General features: G+C 38.9%; 1 protein-coding gene across 2 annotated transcripts in view; it reads left to right on the top strand.

The window, feature by feature from the left end:
* MRPS28 (mitochondrial ribosomal protein S28) overlaps positions 1–18,907 on the top strand; it is a 114,885-nt gene extending 95,978 nt beyond the window's left edge. For both annotated transcript variants that reach the window (XM_090283761.1, XM_090283762.1), the window contains one exon: positions 18,490–18,907. In XM_090283761.1, the coding sequence (XP_090139887.1) occupies positions 18,490–18,658 (169 nt within the window). In that variant the 3' untranslated portion in view covers positions 18,659–18,907. The remainder of the gene's footprint in view (positions 1–18,489) is intronic.
* The last annotated feature ends 275 nt before the right edge of the window (positions 18,908–19,182 follow it).

The following is a 19,182-nucleotide window of genomic DNA, read 5'->3' as shown; positions in this document are numbered from 1 at the left end:
GGACCCTAATCCTGTGGGATTATGTCCTAATAAAAGGGAGAGACAGGAGAGTACTCTCTGACTGTGTGCGTACTCAGGGAAAGGAATATGAGGACACATTGAGAGGGCCCACTAGAAGTTGAATCAGGCAGAACCTTGATCAGGGACTTCTAGCCTACAGAACTGCGAGAAAATAAATTTTTGATGTTTAAGACACCCAGTCTGTGGTATTTTGCTATAGTAGCCAAAGCAGACTAATGCTCACATATGTAAATAAGCAAATGTAGGAGCAGGCATTGCTTTAGAAAATTAAAAGTCCTGCCTCCCCAGATCCTACCACAACTTGTCTTGGAAAACTTTGTCAACTGGTGTCTACATTCTATTGCCAGGTTACCCTGCCCGCCCCAGAAAACCTCACAGCCAGGCCTGCACCAGTTATGACAGGAAGTGGGTTGCTGTACACCTACATAAGTTGTTTGTTAAACCAACAAGAGTACAAGCAATATGTTAAAGGAATCTCCTTGGCTCTGTTGTGATCATGAGTGAATTACAGCCAAGACAGGTAGTGTTGGCTGCAGGGTTAGCGGCTGCGGTCTTGGAATTGGTGTGCCCTCACAGCCCGCCCTCATTGCCATGCTTGTGCCCATCCCTCCGTTTCCTGTTAGCACCTCAGTCCTCCACCCAGTGTCTACAATTCCTTTTCCACAGAGCAGCCAAACTGGTCTTAAAAACAGAAATTTGATCGCTCTATTCCCTTCTATTGGCTTTCCATGAGCACCTACAGCAAACCTGTAAGCCTGTTACACTGATGTATGAAGCACTCTCTGGCCTGCCTCCTGCCTCCCTTGCTGCCCTCTGACTCTCTCTAGTCTCCCGGTCATCCCATGCTCTCTGTCACCTAGTGCTCTCCAGCCCACTGGCCTTGTCTTTCTTGTTTAAGCATGCCTACTTTTTCCTACCCTTAAACTGATTATGCCTCCACCTGAACTGCTGTGTGCCCATCTTTACCCACCTGGCTCCTTTCTCATTCACAACTCCACTTAAATGTCACTTCTGTAGAGGTTCCTCCCTTCACCACTTCAACAATTATTCCCCTCTAACCTATTACCTTATTTTAATTTTCTGCACAGCACTTACTCCTCTTGGACTTGTTGATTGTCTTTTTCTCCCTACCACTGTGTGAGCACTGAGTCTGGGAACCTCTCTTGTACTAGTTACTCCTGCACCTACAGTAGTACCTGCTGTAGATCGGCCTTTAATATTTGCTGAATGAATGAAAGAACCAATGAACACATGGATGGTCCATTGGAGCCCCAGGCCTAGGGCAAGCACTCATGCTCAGCCCTTCTCCCTCGGGGTTCATATTCTGTTCCCATGTCCCTGGTCACAGGGTCCTGCTCTCAACAGAAAGGCCCTCTGAGGCCTGGAAACACCGCTCCTTAGAGGTCCAGCTGCTATTGCTTATCCAGCAGATCAGCTAATTGACATCCATCAAAAGTTAGACCCCAATTTTTTGAACAGGACAAGCTGTTGTCCACTGCTCTCCATCCCAATAGGAGTCAGCCCTCCTGCCACATCAGTTTGCCAGTTCCAGTAAGCCTGACAGCTAGACCTACGTTAATTGTGACAGAAAGTAGCTAGTTATATGCCTGAACTGTTCAGTATGTTAATTCAAGGCCTGTTCTGACTAGACTTTCATTGAACATATACTAATTCCTCTGTATGCATTCTCTTATATAATTTTCCCAGCAGTCTTAGCAGGTAGATACTATTAGGGATTCCATTTCACACACACACGCACACACACACACACACAAATAACCTTCCCCAAGGTGACATAATGTTTATAGAGTTGTCCACATAAAATGAGTGAATTAGGGAGCAGAATTGTTCTTAAATAGTCAATTGGTTTTGTTATCCAAGGTTTTAGTTCTCTCTGACCAGTAAACCAATCAACTATGACATGATGTATGCTCTCTGAACAGAATTCTGTTCTTCATTCACCTTTTCTTGAAAAGTCAAAAAGCTGTAGGATCTGGAGATTCTCTCCTCGATTTTTGTAGGGACTGATTTAGGAAGTCCATTTACATGAGCAAGGAAAACTAGATACAGATAACCTTATACAGTATTTGGGAGAAGAAATCAATGCTCATCTAAGTTTCTTATTAGGTACCACTACCCTCTTTTGAGTAATGAAGGAAAATATTTTAATTCACTATTCTGCCTTGCTTTGTCTTATTTTAAAAGCATAGATTTTATTTGGAGATACTTATATTCGTCATATGCTAACCTAACACTGTTCTGGAATTTTAGCATTTTTGAATGTGTGTTCTGGGTAGTAAAAGCTTTAAGATAGTATCATTATTTTATCCCAAGGAAGTAGCTAGAACCACCTACTAAATAAAAGCAAAATGAAACAAAAATGCTTTTATTCACTATTTTAAATCATAAATACAGGGTGGGGCAAAAGTATGTTTATAGTTGTATGGGAAATAATACAATAATTAATAATACAAGAATAAACTGTGTTTCCCATACTCACAACTGTAAAACTACTTTCACCCACCCCTGTAGATTCTTTGATTTTGATTCAGAGACTCTGGTGTGTGTATTTTTTTTTCTTTTCTTTTTTAAAATTTTTGCAGAATTTTATTCCAAATATATTTGATTCTTGACAATATTTTACTCTATTAGCATTTAGAACAGAGTCACTGTAGCAATGCCAGTTTGCTAAGAAAAAATTTCGTTTCTCAGATGGGAAGCAAAAATATCATCAACCTGCTGGGCATAAGGCCCCTAGATATTATGAGTCACAGTCCTATTTTGATAGGAATGACCCTGAGAGCAGGGAATATTCCCAGCCTTCTGAGTCACACATTGTCAACACCTAGGCTGCTACTCAGGATTCAAAGTATGTGAATGCAACTTTGAGATGGGGAGCCAAGTTCAGGAGCACGTTTGACGACTGATGGTGGGATGGTGAGTTGTCCTTTGCAGACCCTAGCTTACAGAACCAGTTGCAGAAGTTTGGGTAACGTTTGAGAATATATATTTAATTTTCGCAAATGCCTACTGTGTATAGTATAGTGCAGAACTTCAAAGTGGAAGTTCAAAAGACCACGTGATTTATTAAAGAGCGTAACATAGGTAATAGGAAAAGATAAGTGTATTTGGCATTTTTTAAGTCTTCTCATTTGCATACTAAAGAGGATGCTTTTTTAAAATTGCTTATCTAGGGAGGGGTCAAATAGAAGGTGTCGAATAATTCTTTTTTCCTGGTCTGTTTAAGTATGCATTCTATGTGGAACAAAATTTAGCTGGCCATCTAGCCAGCAGTCATGCCAGGAGTCATCTTTAGCTTCAGGTTTAAGCCAGCTGGATAAGCTAGTCATGTGTAACAGATGTGTCTCTGGAAATAAGGCAGGATGCCTGTGGATGTGTAGGTCATTAATGAGTACTGTGCTTCGTGGTTTGCAAGAGTTAGGTGATGAAAGGTGTCCTGATTTAAAATTTTTACTGCACACCTGACCTACCTTCTGACTGTTCAGCTGCTCTTTTTTAATGTGCTTTCCAGCTTTCATGCTCTCTGATGTTGGAAGACCTAATCAGCACTCTGAGTCAGAGAATCATAAAAGTTTAGAAATGGAAGGAGTTGAATGTCATCTATTTCAGTCCTTACTGAATTGAAACTCCATCATGGCCCCAGCAGTCATCCATCTACAGAATTCCCTGGGATTTCCTCCATTAATACACAGCCAATTCCCTCTTCAGCCAGCCTCTCTGACATTCTTCTTCAAATTAAACTGAAATCTGCTAAGTCAGCTGTCCTAGAACTTCTACACATTTTTCTTATTTCTGCTTTTTTAGAGTCATACAAAACAGACAAAATAAATGTTGAAGCTTCTTTAATATTAAAACCTTTCACATTCTTCACACAATTATAAGGTCCTCTTTTTCCTTTTTTTTTTTTTTCTGCTGCGTGCCCATCTTCCTTTAAGTTCTTCACTCAACATAATACAAGATTCTTTCACCATCTTCTTCAGGATAGGACCCAGTTATCAGTGACCCTCCAATTTTGTTGCCTAGAGTGGATCACAATACTAAAGGTATGGTCAGAAAAGTGGAGGGAGATTGGGATTATTATGTGGAGTATTATGTAAAATATACTTGTATACTTGTACTAACTAATTCAGCCTAAACCTGAATTACCTTTTTGGGGAGCAAAACCACATTATTAACTGTTACTGATCTCGCAGATTATCTAAAACCACCTTGAAGTGCTTTTAAATTACTTGCTTTCTGTACTTATGTAGTCAATTGTCTTTTCTTTTTAATTTCACAGAATTCTTAGGCTTTGGTGCCCTCAGATTTTATTAAAGGGCATGAACTAGAGTGTTTAATAAATGTATCCAGTTTGAGGATACAAAAGGCAAATATTAACCAGGGCCTGTAAGTGTCTATGAAGTCACAAGCTCTATTTCAAGCCCAAAGGGTCTTTCTAAAACCAACCTGACTTCAGCCCTATCAGCATGTGATTGGAGTCTTTGCACTCTCCCTGCTGCCCTCCCCTCCTCTCAAAGACTCTGGGTCTTGTCCTGCAGAGGAAGCTATTCAAACTCTCTGGATGGCAGCCTGGGTCTGATTCTTTTATTAAAGGATTTTTTGGTCTGACCCTTGCCAGACCACACAGACTATTGCAATAACAGTCTCTTAAGCGTTTGGCTTTCCAGAAGACACCTGAGAAAATCTCTTCTCTTGTAGAAAAGGCACAGAAATCAGTGCCAACCTGCTGAAGTACTACTTCTGCCTCCCACCAAGGAAATTGCTAGAAGATGGCTTCTCACTCCATGTTGCTTCCGTGGGTTGAGGAGATGAGAGTTTCTCTATTTCTTCTTGGTATATCTCCTTACCTCATATAGATATTGAGTAGGTGTTTGTTGAAAATTTTGCAATACTCATTGTAAGAACCCTGTCGCTCAGAGAACCATGAGGACGCAGCGAGCAGAAGAAAAGAAGTTTATTTGAGGAAATTAGCAAGTGGGGAGGAAGCCGTGCTGCAAATGTCCTGACTCTGGGGTCCTAGGTAAGGAGGGGCTGTTTTATAGGGGGAAGAAAAAAGAAACTATTGAATCCAGTCGTTATCTTGCAGCTGTGAGTCTAGGGCTCATCAAGGCCAAACGGAGCTCAGGTTGATGTACCTCACTATCATGGGAAACTCTCAGACAGCTGCAGGCAGGCGGGGGGAGGGGAGATGGCATGGGAACTGAGGCTGTCATTCTAGCCTTTTTGTTTTAATAAAAAGAGGCGAGGGATGGGGTGTGTTTTTTTGAGGGGGTGGCAGAGACCGGTTGGGAGAGGGGTAGTCGAATATCTGCTCTTCTATAACGACTTCCTGTGGAGTTAGGACGATGAGAGGTGATTGACTGCTGGCTGAGGGTCATCTCTTGCCATGGGTTGATATCTGAAAGATCTTAAGAGTATATTATGGATGGTAGAGGCTGTCATGGATTGAACCATTTTTTGAATAAAGTTAATTAGCAGTTTGAGGAAGCAAGGGCCAAGGACGAAGGATAATGGGAGAAGCAGTGGGGTTATGAGAAGTATTAGGATTGCTTTGAAGGGAGAGGTGAAGTATGAGAGGAAGGTTTTAAGTTAGGATTTTCGGTATGCCTGTTTTGTAGCTTGAGCAATAATGTTGATGTGTTTTTTTTTTTTTTTTATGTGTGAATGTATGATGTGATAGGTATATTTGGAGTTATATACCTTAGGGTAATAAGTTATGCCTGTTGGAAAGAGGTACCGGAGGACAAGTGTCCCGACTTAATGATGGAGGTGAAGGTAGTGATGGTATATTATGCTTCTTTTGGGCCGACCTTGTAGGAGCTTCTATCTATAAATCAGGATTCCGCCTGTGGTAGAGCAGTATCTTGTATGTTGGGGAAGGGGTGTAAAAAGGAGGAGATATGTTGAGTTCAGCAGTGGGTATGGGTGTGGGAGTGGGGGAGGGGAAGTAATGAGGCAGGGTTGGGGGGGCGGAGAGCTGATTTATGTAGGGAGATTTGAGGATTTTGAAGTAGTTGGGCATGTAAGAACTGAATTTGGGAAGAGGAGGCTGCAGCGATGGCCTGGTGGGTTAGTAGGCTGGAAATAGTATGAGAGGAGTGGACTGTTACCTGGGCAAAGGGAACTAAAGAGTTTTTTGACTGAGAATTGATGGCACTGCTAAGGCGCGGAGGCAGGCTGGCCAACCTAGGAAGGAGGAGTTCAGTGGTTTGGAAAAATAGTCTATAACCCATTGGTCTGGTCTGTATTAGTGTGCTAACAGCTTGAGAGCAAAGCTATTTTTTGTGTTGGTGTATAGGAAGAAAGATTTATTTAGGTTTGGAAGAGCTAAGGCTGGGGCTTGGCTGAGTGCTATTTTGAGTGTGGTGATAGGTTTAAGGAGGGCTTTCCAGGGGTTTAGACAAGTCTTCAGCGTTGCTTGATATAAAGGTTTGGCTAGGGATTTAAAATTAGGTATCCAAGTTCTGAAAAAATTGGCGAGGCCTAAAAATGGCAAGTTCCTGTTTAGTATGGGGCAGGGGGAAGGTTGTTATTAGGTTCTGTCTTTCTGGAGTTAGGTGTTTTTGAGTAGGGGTGATAGAGAGCCCGAGATATGTGACCTGAGTTCAAGACAACTGGCCTTTGTTTCACAACATGCAGTATCCCCAACTGACAAGAAAGTTTAGGAGCTGGGCAGTATGGAGATGAGAAATGTTTTCAGATGGACTACAGAGGAGATTATCTATGTAGTGTAGGAAGACACTTGGGAAAAGGTCAAGCTGCAGTAAATCGGCTGCTAGGGCTTGACTAAAGAGGTGGGGATTATCTCGAAACCCTTGAGGCAGGGCTGTTTTCGTCAGTGTTGGGTTTCGTGCTAGGGTCGGTCCAGGTGAAGGCAAAGAGGTCTTGGAAGGCCTGGGAGAGTGGGATAGTGAAGAAGGCATTTTTGAGGTCTAGGATGGTAAAGTGGGAGGTATTTTTTAGGGTTACAGAGACCAGAGCATGCATGGTAGAGGTGACAGAAGGATTGATTGTGTTCCAGACATCAGGATTAACCGCCATTAACTGGGATGGCAAGGGAGTGCAGTGTGTGGGATTGTGTGAAGGGACTGCTTTAAAATTAGGAGAATGAGAAGGGTGGGTGAATGCCTGATGTTTAATGAGATAGATTAGAGGAGGGGTACTTAGGGGTTGGGTCGACTTACTGTCTATTTTTATAACCAATATGGCAGAGAAAGTTAGGAGCCCCGAAAATTCGGGCAGGACAGAATATGTAGGTCCCGTATCAAGGATAAAGGAGACAAGCTTACCTGCCACCAATATGTTTACAGGAAATACAGTTTAGTATTATAAACAATATCCTTTGTTACCTAAGGACATGTAGATTTCCCATCAGTTCGTATGCATTGTTTATTTTGATCTAATTGATGGTCACACCCTATATAGTGTTTTTTTTTGTTTTGTTTTTTAAAGTAATTTATTTATTTGCTTGTTTATTTCTTTAGAGAGGGGGGAAAGGAGAAAGAGGGAGAGAAACATCACTGTGTGGTTGCCTCTCACTTGCGCCCCCAACTGGGGACCTGATGTGCAACCTAGTAATGTGCCCTGACTGGGAATCGAACCAGTGACACTTTGCTCACAGGCCGACGCTCAATCCACTGAGCCACAGCAGCCAGGGCTTATATAGTGTTTTTAAAGGGATGAGCATTAGTGTTTTTGAAGGGCTTTTGGTTATAATTCAGATAACAGAGGTTATGATTATAGTAATTTTCGTTTCCCATTTACAAATTCTAATGACTGGGATGATAAATTAGGATTTGGGATTTGTGCTGTACTTTAAATTTTAATGAGTGGAAATATTGAAGAGCTATAGCACTTTATGAACATTCTACCCTTATTTGTTAACCGTGGCTGCTGTGCTTGATGGTTCAGTACAGAGAGTATGGTGGTCAGAGGATATTGGGAAGCATCTTACAGATTGAACAAAAGAAAGCAATAGGCTGGGTGGTCAAAGAAACACAGTGGATAGTCTTTGAAAAAGTGAGACAAATCCAAAATAATACCCAGTAGTCTCCATGTAATGGTTAATTGTTAATTGACTATTTAAGTGTATAACAGTATTTGATGTAGCCAATTAAAAAGTTTTAAATGTTTACATTTTGTATGTATATTTAATCAATTTTGACATAATATTAATTTTCAAACACTTAAAATTGTATAAAAGTAAAATAAATTCATAGAATTACAAAAGATCTTCAGTTTATTCTAACACTGCTTTTAATGATGAGGAATGCCTACAGTTCGTTCTCATTCTCTCTCTCTCTCTCTCCCTCCCTCCCTCTCTCCTCCTCTCTCTCTCTTCCTTTTTCTCTCCCCCTCTCTCTCTCTCTCCCTCTCCCTCTCCCCACATCACACACACACATACACATACAGACATATATATGGTCAAGTTGCTGGCTTCACATATAGATCAACATTACAGTGAACATTTGTACAAATTAGAAAAAGCAAATTGGTGTTAGTTAAACCATTATAAATATTTTAATTTTTTCCTTTCAAAAAAGAAAAGAATTTACTTCTTAAATCATAAAACTTTAAATAGGAATTGTAAGAAAATCAGAAAAAGTTCTAAACTGTTTTAACTTACTTGGATGAAAATATAGATGGTTAATGATTTCAAAAGAACTATTTTTAAAACCTCTGAGAATTATGATTACAACAAGACAGCTAAATTGACTAGCAAATTCAGAATTCTTCTCAGTATTCTCTTTGAATGCTGAGGTTCAATCTAAGCCTTGTAATTTTCAGCTTTGTATTATTTAATATATTTGTATCAAAGAACTCGTCAGAGAGGGTCTCTCTCCTTTCAGTCAATGAGAACCATCACCAGCATGCACTGACAGATGTTAAAGAATGTCTGTGGAAAGAATGTCAAGAACCTCTCCAAAGAAAAGTCTTTAAACCTTGTTCTTAATACAGAAATGCAAAACCAAATTTAATTGTCCTTTTCCTAAACAGCTCAGACATGCAAGCTCATTTACTACAGCATATGGTCTACAAAGTGCACAGTGGAAGAGAGCAGTCACAGTGAAGGCCGGGCTTGAATCCATGTAGGCTGGAGTTCACAAAGATCAGTCAAAGGCAAGCACTTCAAGTTAAAAACAAGGCTGTCTTCATTCTGAATCTGAATATGCTTATTGGAGACATCCTATTGACCTTTCAACACAGCAGTATTCATTAGTTTTAATATGAAAAATAAGATTTCTGAAAAATACCTGGGTATGTTTTCTATTTTTAAAAAAGTTTAAAAATAGACAACATGGCATGAAGCACGCAATAATTTTTAGTTTATTATTTGTTACCACTGAAAGTAATCATTTTTCTAAGGGAGAACAATTAAAATGAGTTGGATGGCAGCAACATGGTTTACATTTTATTTCAAAGGGAAGACATAATAAGGCTAATTGAAGTGGTAAATTCTTACCATCCCTAAAGGGATTAAGTTTACAGTTCTTGCAAGAAGTCACAGGTAATTGAGAACTCAAGAAAAGGAAAAGGAAAGAGTCTGTGAATCCTCTTATACCACTTTGTGGTGTTAAACAATGACTTTACTTCCATGTATCTGAACATTAGGTCTGTAACATGGGGAGAGCTGTCTTATGAAGAATATAATTTAACCTCTAAATGTCTAATAAGACAGTTCTTCTGTTTCTGTGTGGCTAGTACAATGTCACATACAGATTTGGGGAAGAATACAAAAAGTAACGGAAAAAATGTTTGAGTGGTTAGTAATAGAAAACATAGATCTGACTTTATTATATTGCTGTTTGAATTAGTAATTATTTATTATAACAAATTATTTCAAAGTGCCACTTCTTCTGTAAAACTAGGCTTTCTGCCAAGTGTATATTGATATGTTATAGGACAAGTACGCTTACTATTTTTATGGTCAGTTTGAAATTGTCCAGAGCTGCGCTATCACGTGGTATTTAAATCAAAATTAATTAAAATTAAATATAATTTAAACTTCTAATTCCTCAGTCACACTAGCCCTATTTCAGCTGCTCAGTAATCATATCAAGTATTTCCATTATCACAGAAAGTTGTCTTGGGTAAGAACATTAATAGGTTAGAACATCAGTTATATGTTTTTTGATGGCAGGTATAGAGAAGACTGAACTCCTACCAATGCAAAGATTAAGTCAAAGGTACATTTGACACACAGCAAAACACAAAAATGAAATGGTAGTATTGCTTATGATGATATGATTTTCTAAAATAGCGAAGAGTACTTGCTAAGATTCTGAACAGAGTCAGTCTTCCATCAATTTATACTGTAATCGCATTCTTGGAAGTATATACTTAAAATTTTATTTTAAAAAAAACAACTTTTATCTTCGGCAAATATAGTTTTAAGCTTGGATGTCTAGTTCAGAAGCAGTGCAACTTTGCTGAACAGAAGAGTTCTGTGCATTACAGAATGTCTTCATCTCAATGTTAACCCAATACTGTGACAGCCAAAAAGTACCTCTAAACATTTCCAACACATTCTGGTGTAAATATTCAAGATGGAGGACCTATCCAGGCTCTTCAGATAATGATGAATACGGGTTCCTTTGTTGGATACATTTTTGTTTTTTTCATTTCTTTTTTTTAACTTTATTTTTATTTTGTTGACCCTTTTATAGCTGCCCTGCCCTTTCACCCCTTGGATACATTTTCTTGATTTATCTTCTTGTTTCATATTTCTAAATTGAAAATTATAATGCTGCTATGGACCCAATTCTTTTTAACACCAGTCCTCATTCATTTCTTTTAGGGTTAAACTTAATTAGTTGGCCAACAGTAATGAAAGAAAAATTTCTTCTTTACATATGTTATGGCCTGTGTCTTATATTGATTAGAAGATAAGGCTGGGGAGCATTTGAAATTTTGCTCCCTGACATCTGTCATCAGTGTGGCTCAAACTCATAAAAAATAGGTATCCTGACTTCGGCCAGGATGGAGGCCTAGACAGACATGCTGCATCTCCCTCCACAACTGAGAAGGAATGCAACTGCCTCAGAACTGGAGACAACCGGAAGTTCCAGAAGATCAAGCTGCATGGAAGTCCAACAAACAGGGATATAGGGAAGAAATACTATCCAGACAGGAAGGAGGGGCAGAGCCGGGGCTGAGAGGATGTGGTGTGGTGGCTGCAGTGGCAGTGGCAGGCCAGTGGAAAGCGCAGTCAAACATTTTTAAAAAGTTGAGAGGGACACCTGGGGAGCGCTCCCAGCACCAGACCAAACCACACAGCTCATGGTTCCAGTGCCGGGGAAAATAAAGCCTCATTGCTTTTGACTGTGCATACCAGTGGGGGTTGGGGCGGAGGCAGAAACTGCGGGTCTCTCAGCAGAGTCTGTTTGTTTGGAGGGCTCCCATAGCCCTAGAAACTCTGCAGATCCACCCACTCTGGGAACGACATCTTGGGTAGTGGCTGGAGAGGCTCCAGTCCTGTGTGGAAGTGGGAGAGGTGCCCGGAAAGGGGGCGAGTGCTGAGCGGGCGGCTTTGTTCCCTCTCAGACCCCTCCCCCTCACACAGTGCCACAGCATAGTGAAACAGATTGCCTTGTGTACTTAGGAATACCTAAGGCTCCGCCCTTACAATGTAAATGGTATGACAGCTCTATAGAGGTAGACAAACACAGGAGCCTGTCAAGATGAGGAGACAGAGAAGTGTGGCCCGAAAGAGGGAACAGATCAAGGTTCCAGTGGGAGAACTAAGCGACGAGGAGATAGCCAGCTTAATAGGCGCAGAGTTCAAAACACTGGTGGTAAAGATGCTCACAGGCTTGACATATCTGCTTAATAAGTACGGCAGGTGCATAAGGGAAGAAATGAAGGCTGTGCTAAATGAAATGAAGGAAAATCCACCCAAAACCAACAGTGAAGGGAAGGAAACCGGGGCTCAAATCAGTGATTTGGAATATAAGGAAGAAATAAACAGTCAACCAGTCAGAATGAGGAAACAAGAATTGAAAAAAATGAGGAGAGGCTTAGGAACCTCTGGGACAACTTTAAACATGCCAACATCCAAATCATAGGAGTGCCAGAAGGAGAACAGGAAGAGCAAGAAATTGAAAACTTATGTGAGAAAATTATGAAGGAAAACTCCCCAAATTTGGCAAAGGAAATAGACATACAAGTTCAGGAAACACAGAGAGTCCCAAACAAACTAGACCCAAAGAAGACCACACCAAGACACATCATAATTAAAATGGCAAAGGTGAAAGATAAAAAGAGAATCTTAAAAGCAGCAAGAGAAAAGCAGAGAGTTACCTACAAAGGGTTGCCTATAAGACTATCAGCTGGTTTCTCAAAAGAAACTTTGCAGGCAAGAAAGGACTGGCAAGAAGTGTTCAATGTGATGAAAAGCAAAGACCTAACAACCAAGACTACTCTATCCAGCAAAGCTATCATTTAGAATGGAAGGGCAGATAAAGTGCTTCCCAGACAAGGTAAAGCTAAAGGAGTTCATCATCACCAAACCATTATTATATAAAATGTTAAAGGAACTTACTTAAGAAAAATAAGATCAAAACTATGAATATTAAAATGACAACAGACTCAGAACTATCAACAACTGAATCTAAAAAATAAACACAAAATCCAACTAAGCAAACCAGAATAGAAACAGAGTCATAGGTATGGGTATCATTTGGAGGGTTATCAGCTGGGAGGGGGAAGGGAGAGAAATGGGAATATGGTGCAGGGATTAAGAAGCATAATTGGTTGGTACAAAGTAGACAGGGGAAAGTTAAGACTAGTATAGGAAAGGGTGAAGCCAAAGTACTTATATGCAGAACCCATGGACATGAACTAAGGGGGGGCGGGATTACTGGAGGGAAGGAGGTTACTGGGAAGAGGGGAACAAAGGGAAAAGAAATGGGACAACTGTAACAAAATAATCAATACAATATACTTTAAAAAACAAAAAATGAGAAAGAAAGAAAAGAAGGCTGTGACTGAGAGTGGCTCTGCCACTTACTGTCTGTGTGGCTTTGAGTGTAGGCCCAATGAGCTTGTTCCGTGAAATGCTGGGGTTCCTTAAGAAGCACATTGAAAAAACAGCAACAAATAATGATCACAAGGTTGTGGTGCTATGCGATGAGATGAGGACCCTCTTCTTTTACCTCAAGAAGCTAAACACTTAAAATCTAGAGCGGGACTAAAATCTTAAAAGTCTGTAGATGACCTTCAGGTAATCCTTTGAAATTGTAGCAAAATTATGTTTATATGTATTTGTCCACTTTCTTTAGAAGATCCACTGATTGTTTATAATCAAAGAAATGAGGAAAAACTAGTTAAATAGAAGAATGATAAAACCCCATTAAGTAAGAAGAAATAGAGGAGATAGATTCAGGACTATAAATTGAGAAGGTGTGGGGGTAGTTGATTATTGAAGTTAACTATTGAAATGGTCAATTTTATAAAACTATAAAAATTCTTGTAGGAACAAATAATGAACCTGTAGAAATTATCTTCCCTTTTCAGGAAATGGTATGTGTTAAAAATAAAGTAGATTCATGTAAGGCTTAATTCTATCAAGAATTAAAGAAATGAGAGTGTTAGAAGATAGGTAGTAAAGTTAGACAGCTCTGCCCGCAGTCTTCCTTGGGCCACTGTCAAAAGAATAGTAGATAAATCACTTGGACCCTTTTGTGAATGACAATTTATGCTATTTTCTTGCAGTCAGTGCTGGGAAATGGGGACCATTAAATGTGTAGTTCTCTGAATTTTACTTGCTTTTGTTCAGTGCTATTTTGCCTCACATCCTCAAAGGAAATTCAACATTCATTTCAAAAGAAATTCTTTTCAGTTTTGTAGAACATTTAAGCTATATTTTAACAGAGGAATGCTTATACTATTAAAATTAGTAGTATTTGAGTCAAAGCAAATATTGGAAGAAAACCCACCTCTTAAATTTCTCCTACAGGAATTCTTTATTGATTTAATTATAACTTAGAATTATAGCTGGGAGTGCTCTTGTGCTCTCCATCACTCCTAACACTGGAGTGCGAGCTATCACTGGGTTTCTTTTAATGAAGGTGACAGTGATGATGGTGGTGGTGGCAGTAATGATGATGATGATGATGATTGGTGATGACAGCTTACATTTATTGAACATTTATTTGAGTTTGGCATATATTAACTAATTTCATGCTCCCAAGAACCTTGGGAGAGATAGGCATAATTAGTATCCCCATTTTACAAATGAAACAGAAACAGGTAAAGTAACTAGCTCAGAGTTGCATACTGATAAGTGATAGAACTGGAACATACTTAGTCCCCTGGCTCTAGAGCCCTCATTTTTAATCACTACATTGCCTCTTCTGGGTTTTCAATAGGCCAAAATCTTTAAATAAAGTGACCATTTAAAGACTGCACAAGCAAACTGGAAAAAGAGCTTATGGCATGTTCATTTTAAATCTTATTATATGAGACAGTGGGAGCCCAAGTGGGAAGACTGAGTAGTATAAGTGATTATCAAGGACTGCAATACTGAAGGTTCACCACAGATTACACTGGCAGAAATGGAGTTCTCAGAAATACATTTCTTCTTTCCCTTTAATAATGTGTTTCAAAGTTAAAGCAAGGGTAATTCCACATTAGTTGTGTGGCTGCTGTTACTCTGAAGGAGAAATATGCTGGCCTTTCCATGTTCTAGATTTCCCAGACGGACAGTCTGTGTGGAGAAGCGGCCTACTCCAGACTGCCAGTGGCCTTTGTGGAAAGGTCTCTTTTTAGATGCATTTCTCCATTATACCTAGTCATCACCTGACTTTGTCTAATTCCTCAACCTGAAAGACTCTATCACTTATGGAAAACATCTGTTACTCTTGAAGGTGGATAATGGGCCACTAAGTTCTGTCAGAGGTCCTCCTCTTGCTGGCATTCTGGCCTATTGTGTAAGCTGTCCTGCCCTCCTGCACATGATGTACACAAAAAAAAGATCATTCTAGGCAAGGTTTTCTCAAGTGGTGATCACAGTAGACAGCATGAGAATCACTTCAGGGAACTTGTTAAAAAGGCAGGTTCCCAAGTCCTACCTGACTTGCCAGATCACTGTCTGGGGTTGCTTCCCTCTGTTTGCATTTTAAACAAGCAACCAGATACTTCTGATGTAATGGAAAGTGTGGAGACCACTATTCAAAAGGCTACATGAGGTGAACTGTATTCATCACCTTACTGTAAGAGACAGATATGATTAAATCCCTGCCCTTAACCAGCTTGCAGGCTGATAGAGAAGATAACACTGATATAGAAATTACAATAGTACAAGGTAAAAATTGAGTACCATAACAGTAAAAATGGCTTCAGTAGCACGCCCCCCCCCCCCCCCGCCCCCAATTTACAGTTTTGCTTTCCACTGTTCAGTTACCTGCACTCAACCTTGGTCCAAAAATATTAGATGGAAAATTCCAGAAGTAAACAATTCGGAAGTTTTAAGTCACAAGCCATTCTGAATAGTATGATAAAATTTCCTGCTGTCCCACTCCATCCCTCTGGCACATGAATCATCCCTTTGTCCAGTGTCTCCATGCTGTATATGCTCCCCCCTAGCTAAATAGACAGTGGTCAGATCAACTGTCCAGGTAGAGCAGTACTTGTGTTCAGGTAACCCTTATTTTACTTCATAATGGCCCCAAAGCTATTCAGATAACCTTTGTTAGAGTGTATTGTTATAATTATTTTATTTTATAATATTATTAACTATTATTGTTAATCTCTTTATCATAGGTATCTATGTGTAGGAAAAACAGTATGTATCAAGTTCAGTACTATCCATGGCTTCAGGCATCCACCAGAGGTCTTGGATGTATCCCCTGCAGATAAAGTGGGCTACTGTACTTCCCGTAGCAGAAGTCAAGGAATCCTTTAGACTTTTTTTTGTTTGTTTCATGTAGATTTGGGTGATTCTTCCTTCATTCAGCACACAAAGTCCTGCAGTTTGCTTTTTATCTTCTTGACTAGCTCACTGAAAAGTTGCAGAATTTCCATAATTTTTAGAGATGAAAGCAAAGCTATCGTATTATTAACAGCTGCTGCATCTAAAAATAGGGACAGTTTTGCCTCTTGTAATTACCAGGCTTACTGGGCCTACACTGGAGATTGCCAGCATTTATATGACACAGAACCATCTACACCGAGGGCTTCCTCTTCAGCGTGACTGTGCTCAGAATTTTTATCCCAAGTGTTTGTGACATGTTCACCTCTTTTTTAATAAAATGTCAACAGTTCCCCTCATCATGGTTATTTTATAGTCCCCTATAAATAATACTCCTAAAAATAAGTAAAAAGAAATAGACCAATAGTGAACAACAGAAAGAGAACTAACATTTACTAAGCACTATGTGCCAGACAGATTTCAGAGAGGTTAAAGAAATTCACCAGTCCACATAGCCACTAAAGTCAGTAAAATAGAAATTCTAGTTCATCGGTAATTGTTTGGCTCTTATCAGCGAGCATCTTATTAATTTATTGGCAGACGTCTGAGTACTTGCCACTATGGCACTTGACGAACACCGATCAATACAGTGCCAGATTTGGGGGAGCTTACAGTCTAATGAGAGACCAGAGATTCACACAGGTTACCAGTACAAGGAAGTGAAGATGTTTGCACTGACTGTGCTGTGCGTTTTCAGTCTATTATCTCATTTAACCTTTACAGCAAGCCTGCAAAGTGGCTGAAATTTCTGTAATATAGATGAGGAAATTGTGGTTTAGAGAAAGCAAGTGACCCAAGGTTCCCAACATGGAAGTAGCAGGGCTCGGTTTTGCATCCAAGTCCAGAGCTGCAAAACTTCTATCTTCCCTTGGGAATTCCAGGGCTGGACTCTTCTTTCTGAGAAGGAGAATGTTGCAGCTCACAGGTGCATTTGATGCATTCTACCTGGATGTTTAAGAACCAATAGGATTTAGATAAATGGGAAGTTCAAGCAGTGCTGGCAACAGAAGCCAAGAGACAGAGGAAGACAAGTATGTGGACTTGGTAATTTCCACGTAAAAATTCCAGATGTGGACCCCATTGTGAGAAGTGACTAGATAAGTGGGCCCCTGGAAGATCTTGTTATACCTCATGCTTTAGCCAAGGGTGATGAGACTTGAAGGACTAAGTTGCAGAAATATCTGTGTCCAAAAGTGAATAAAACTTAATAACTAACTGATGTTGCAGGGGAGGAGAGGGGAGAGGTCAACATGAATCAAAGCTGATTAAATGAATCTCTATGTGTTGTGCTGTAAATACAAATGAAAGAATCCATTAGAAGACAGGTAACGTGGAAGACAATAATCACCTACTTTGCTTGTGGACTCACCTTATTTTCCCCAGGGGTTAATTTATATGGAATATGTTCTATAATTTCAGTGTTCTAAGAAGATAAAGCTATGCCTTAGTATTCTAGGATATCTCTTTAATTTTTTTAAAACAAAGACAGAAAATGTGATCTCAGCTGTCAAATACAAATATACATATATGTAAATATATAGAAGGGCTAGAAAATATGACTATACTATTTTCCAAATTTTACAAAAGGACATTTATTTCTATATTCAGGAAGAAAAATAACTTAAAAACCCAATAGCCTATATGTTTATTTCATGGACCATTTATAAATTCCTTCAGAATACCAAACCATTCATTGTATGGAGACTGTTCATTATATTGTCTACCAACATTATTTTCCAGTGCTTTTTGGGAGAACTTCGTTTCTTCATTTTCTTAACTTAGAGTATTTGAAGTATATGTTTTAATTTTTAAAGACTTGTTGTTTTAATTTGCAACAATATTTTCACCCTCCTGTACCTTTTTGTAATGTTGATGTTTAAACATTTAAAATAATTGATTAAGGAAAAAAAGTAAATGAGTATCAGTTTTTATTTGGTATTATAAAATACTTGAATATTTTATTGACCAGATTGAGTCACCATGCATGTATGACTGGCATTACTCTTTAACTACAATACAATCAGTCCCCATTACTAAGTACTTTGTATTTAGATTTTATTTTCTGTTTTGCTTTTATAAAATTTCCTTTAAAAGAAAATTTTAATTTTAGAAGAAAAAAAATGTATCTGAAGACCTTTTTGTCCCCTTGATAATCTTCAACTTTAAAAATAAATGATGCCATATTAAATTAAAAGTCAATTTCAAGAACCGCCTAGTTTGAATTTCAGTTTGGAATACATTTTTATTTTGGTTATAAAAATCTTTAAAGGCAACTTTAAGATGAAAATTTTGATATAAATAAATTATTTTTATATCAAAAACTATTTCTGAGATACTATTGTTAATTTCTTTATCTTGAGCCAACACAAATTAGAGTTAGAATCTGGATTATATTTTAATCTGGTTATTCATGTTCTGATATGCAGAATTAATGGTGTTTTTGTCTGTTTGTTTGTTTATTTGTTTTTACTATTTAGGAAATACCAGATAGGAACCAGAGTCCGGCTGCGGCTATTAGATCTTGAACTGACGTCTAGGTTCCTGGGAGCAACAACAGACACAACTATACTAGAGGCTGATGCAGTTCTCTTAGGACTCCAGGAGAGTAAAGACTCCAAATCAAAAGAGGAACATCATGAGAAGTGAATGAACTTTACTTAGTGCATTCACTCCTTCTTTGTACAACCTGGATAGTCTTCAAGAATACAATTAAAAATTGTGAGTAAATGATTGAAAGAAGATGTGATGAAAGTTATAATTATAGCTGTTATTTGTTAGAGTTCTTTTTAGCTGTATCTCCCTTTCTGTTTTTTTATACCCATGTTTCTCTTTATTTGTGATAGTGTAAACTGTACTGAGAAATTCTGTTATTGAATAAATATGTTTTGAGTGCTCTCTGTGTGCTCAGCATTGTTCTAAACACCAAAGAAACAGCAGTAAGCAAATTAGACAAAATTGCTTGCTTCATGGAGCTTACCTTCGACTAGGGGAAATAGACAATAAATAAGTGAAATATATAGTATATTAGAAAGTGACATGTGCTAAGGCCAAAAGGGAAAGGAGAGCTAAGGATCTGAATAGACATTTTTCCAAAGAGAACATACAGATGGCCAGGAGGTCTATGGAAAGGTATTCAACAACCTGGAAATGCAGTTCAAAACGGCAATGAA

This window comes from Furipterus horrens, unplaced genomic scaffold, assembly GCF_987537825.1.
Source record: "Furipterus horrens unplaced genomic scaffold, mFurHor1.1.pri manual_scaffold_7, whole genome shotgun sequence".
Lineage (NCBI taxonomy): Eukaryota > Metazoa > Chordata > Mammalia > Chiroptera > Furipteridae > Furipterus > Furipterus horrens.
This window is presented reverse-complemented; position numbering and strand designations above follow the sequence as displayed.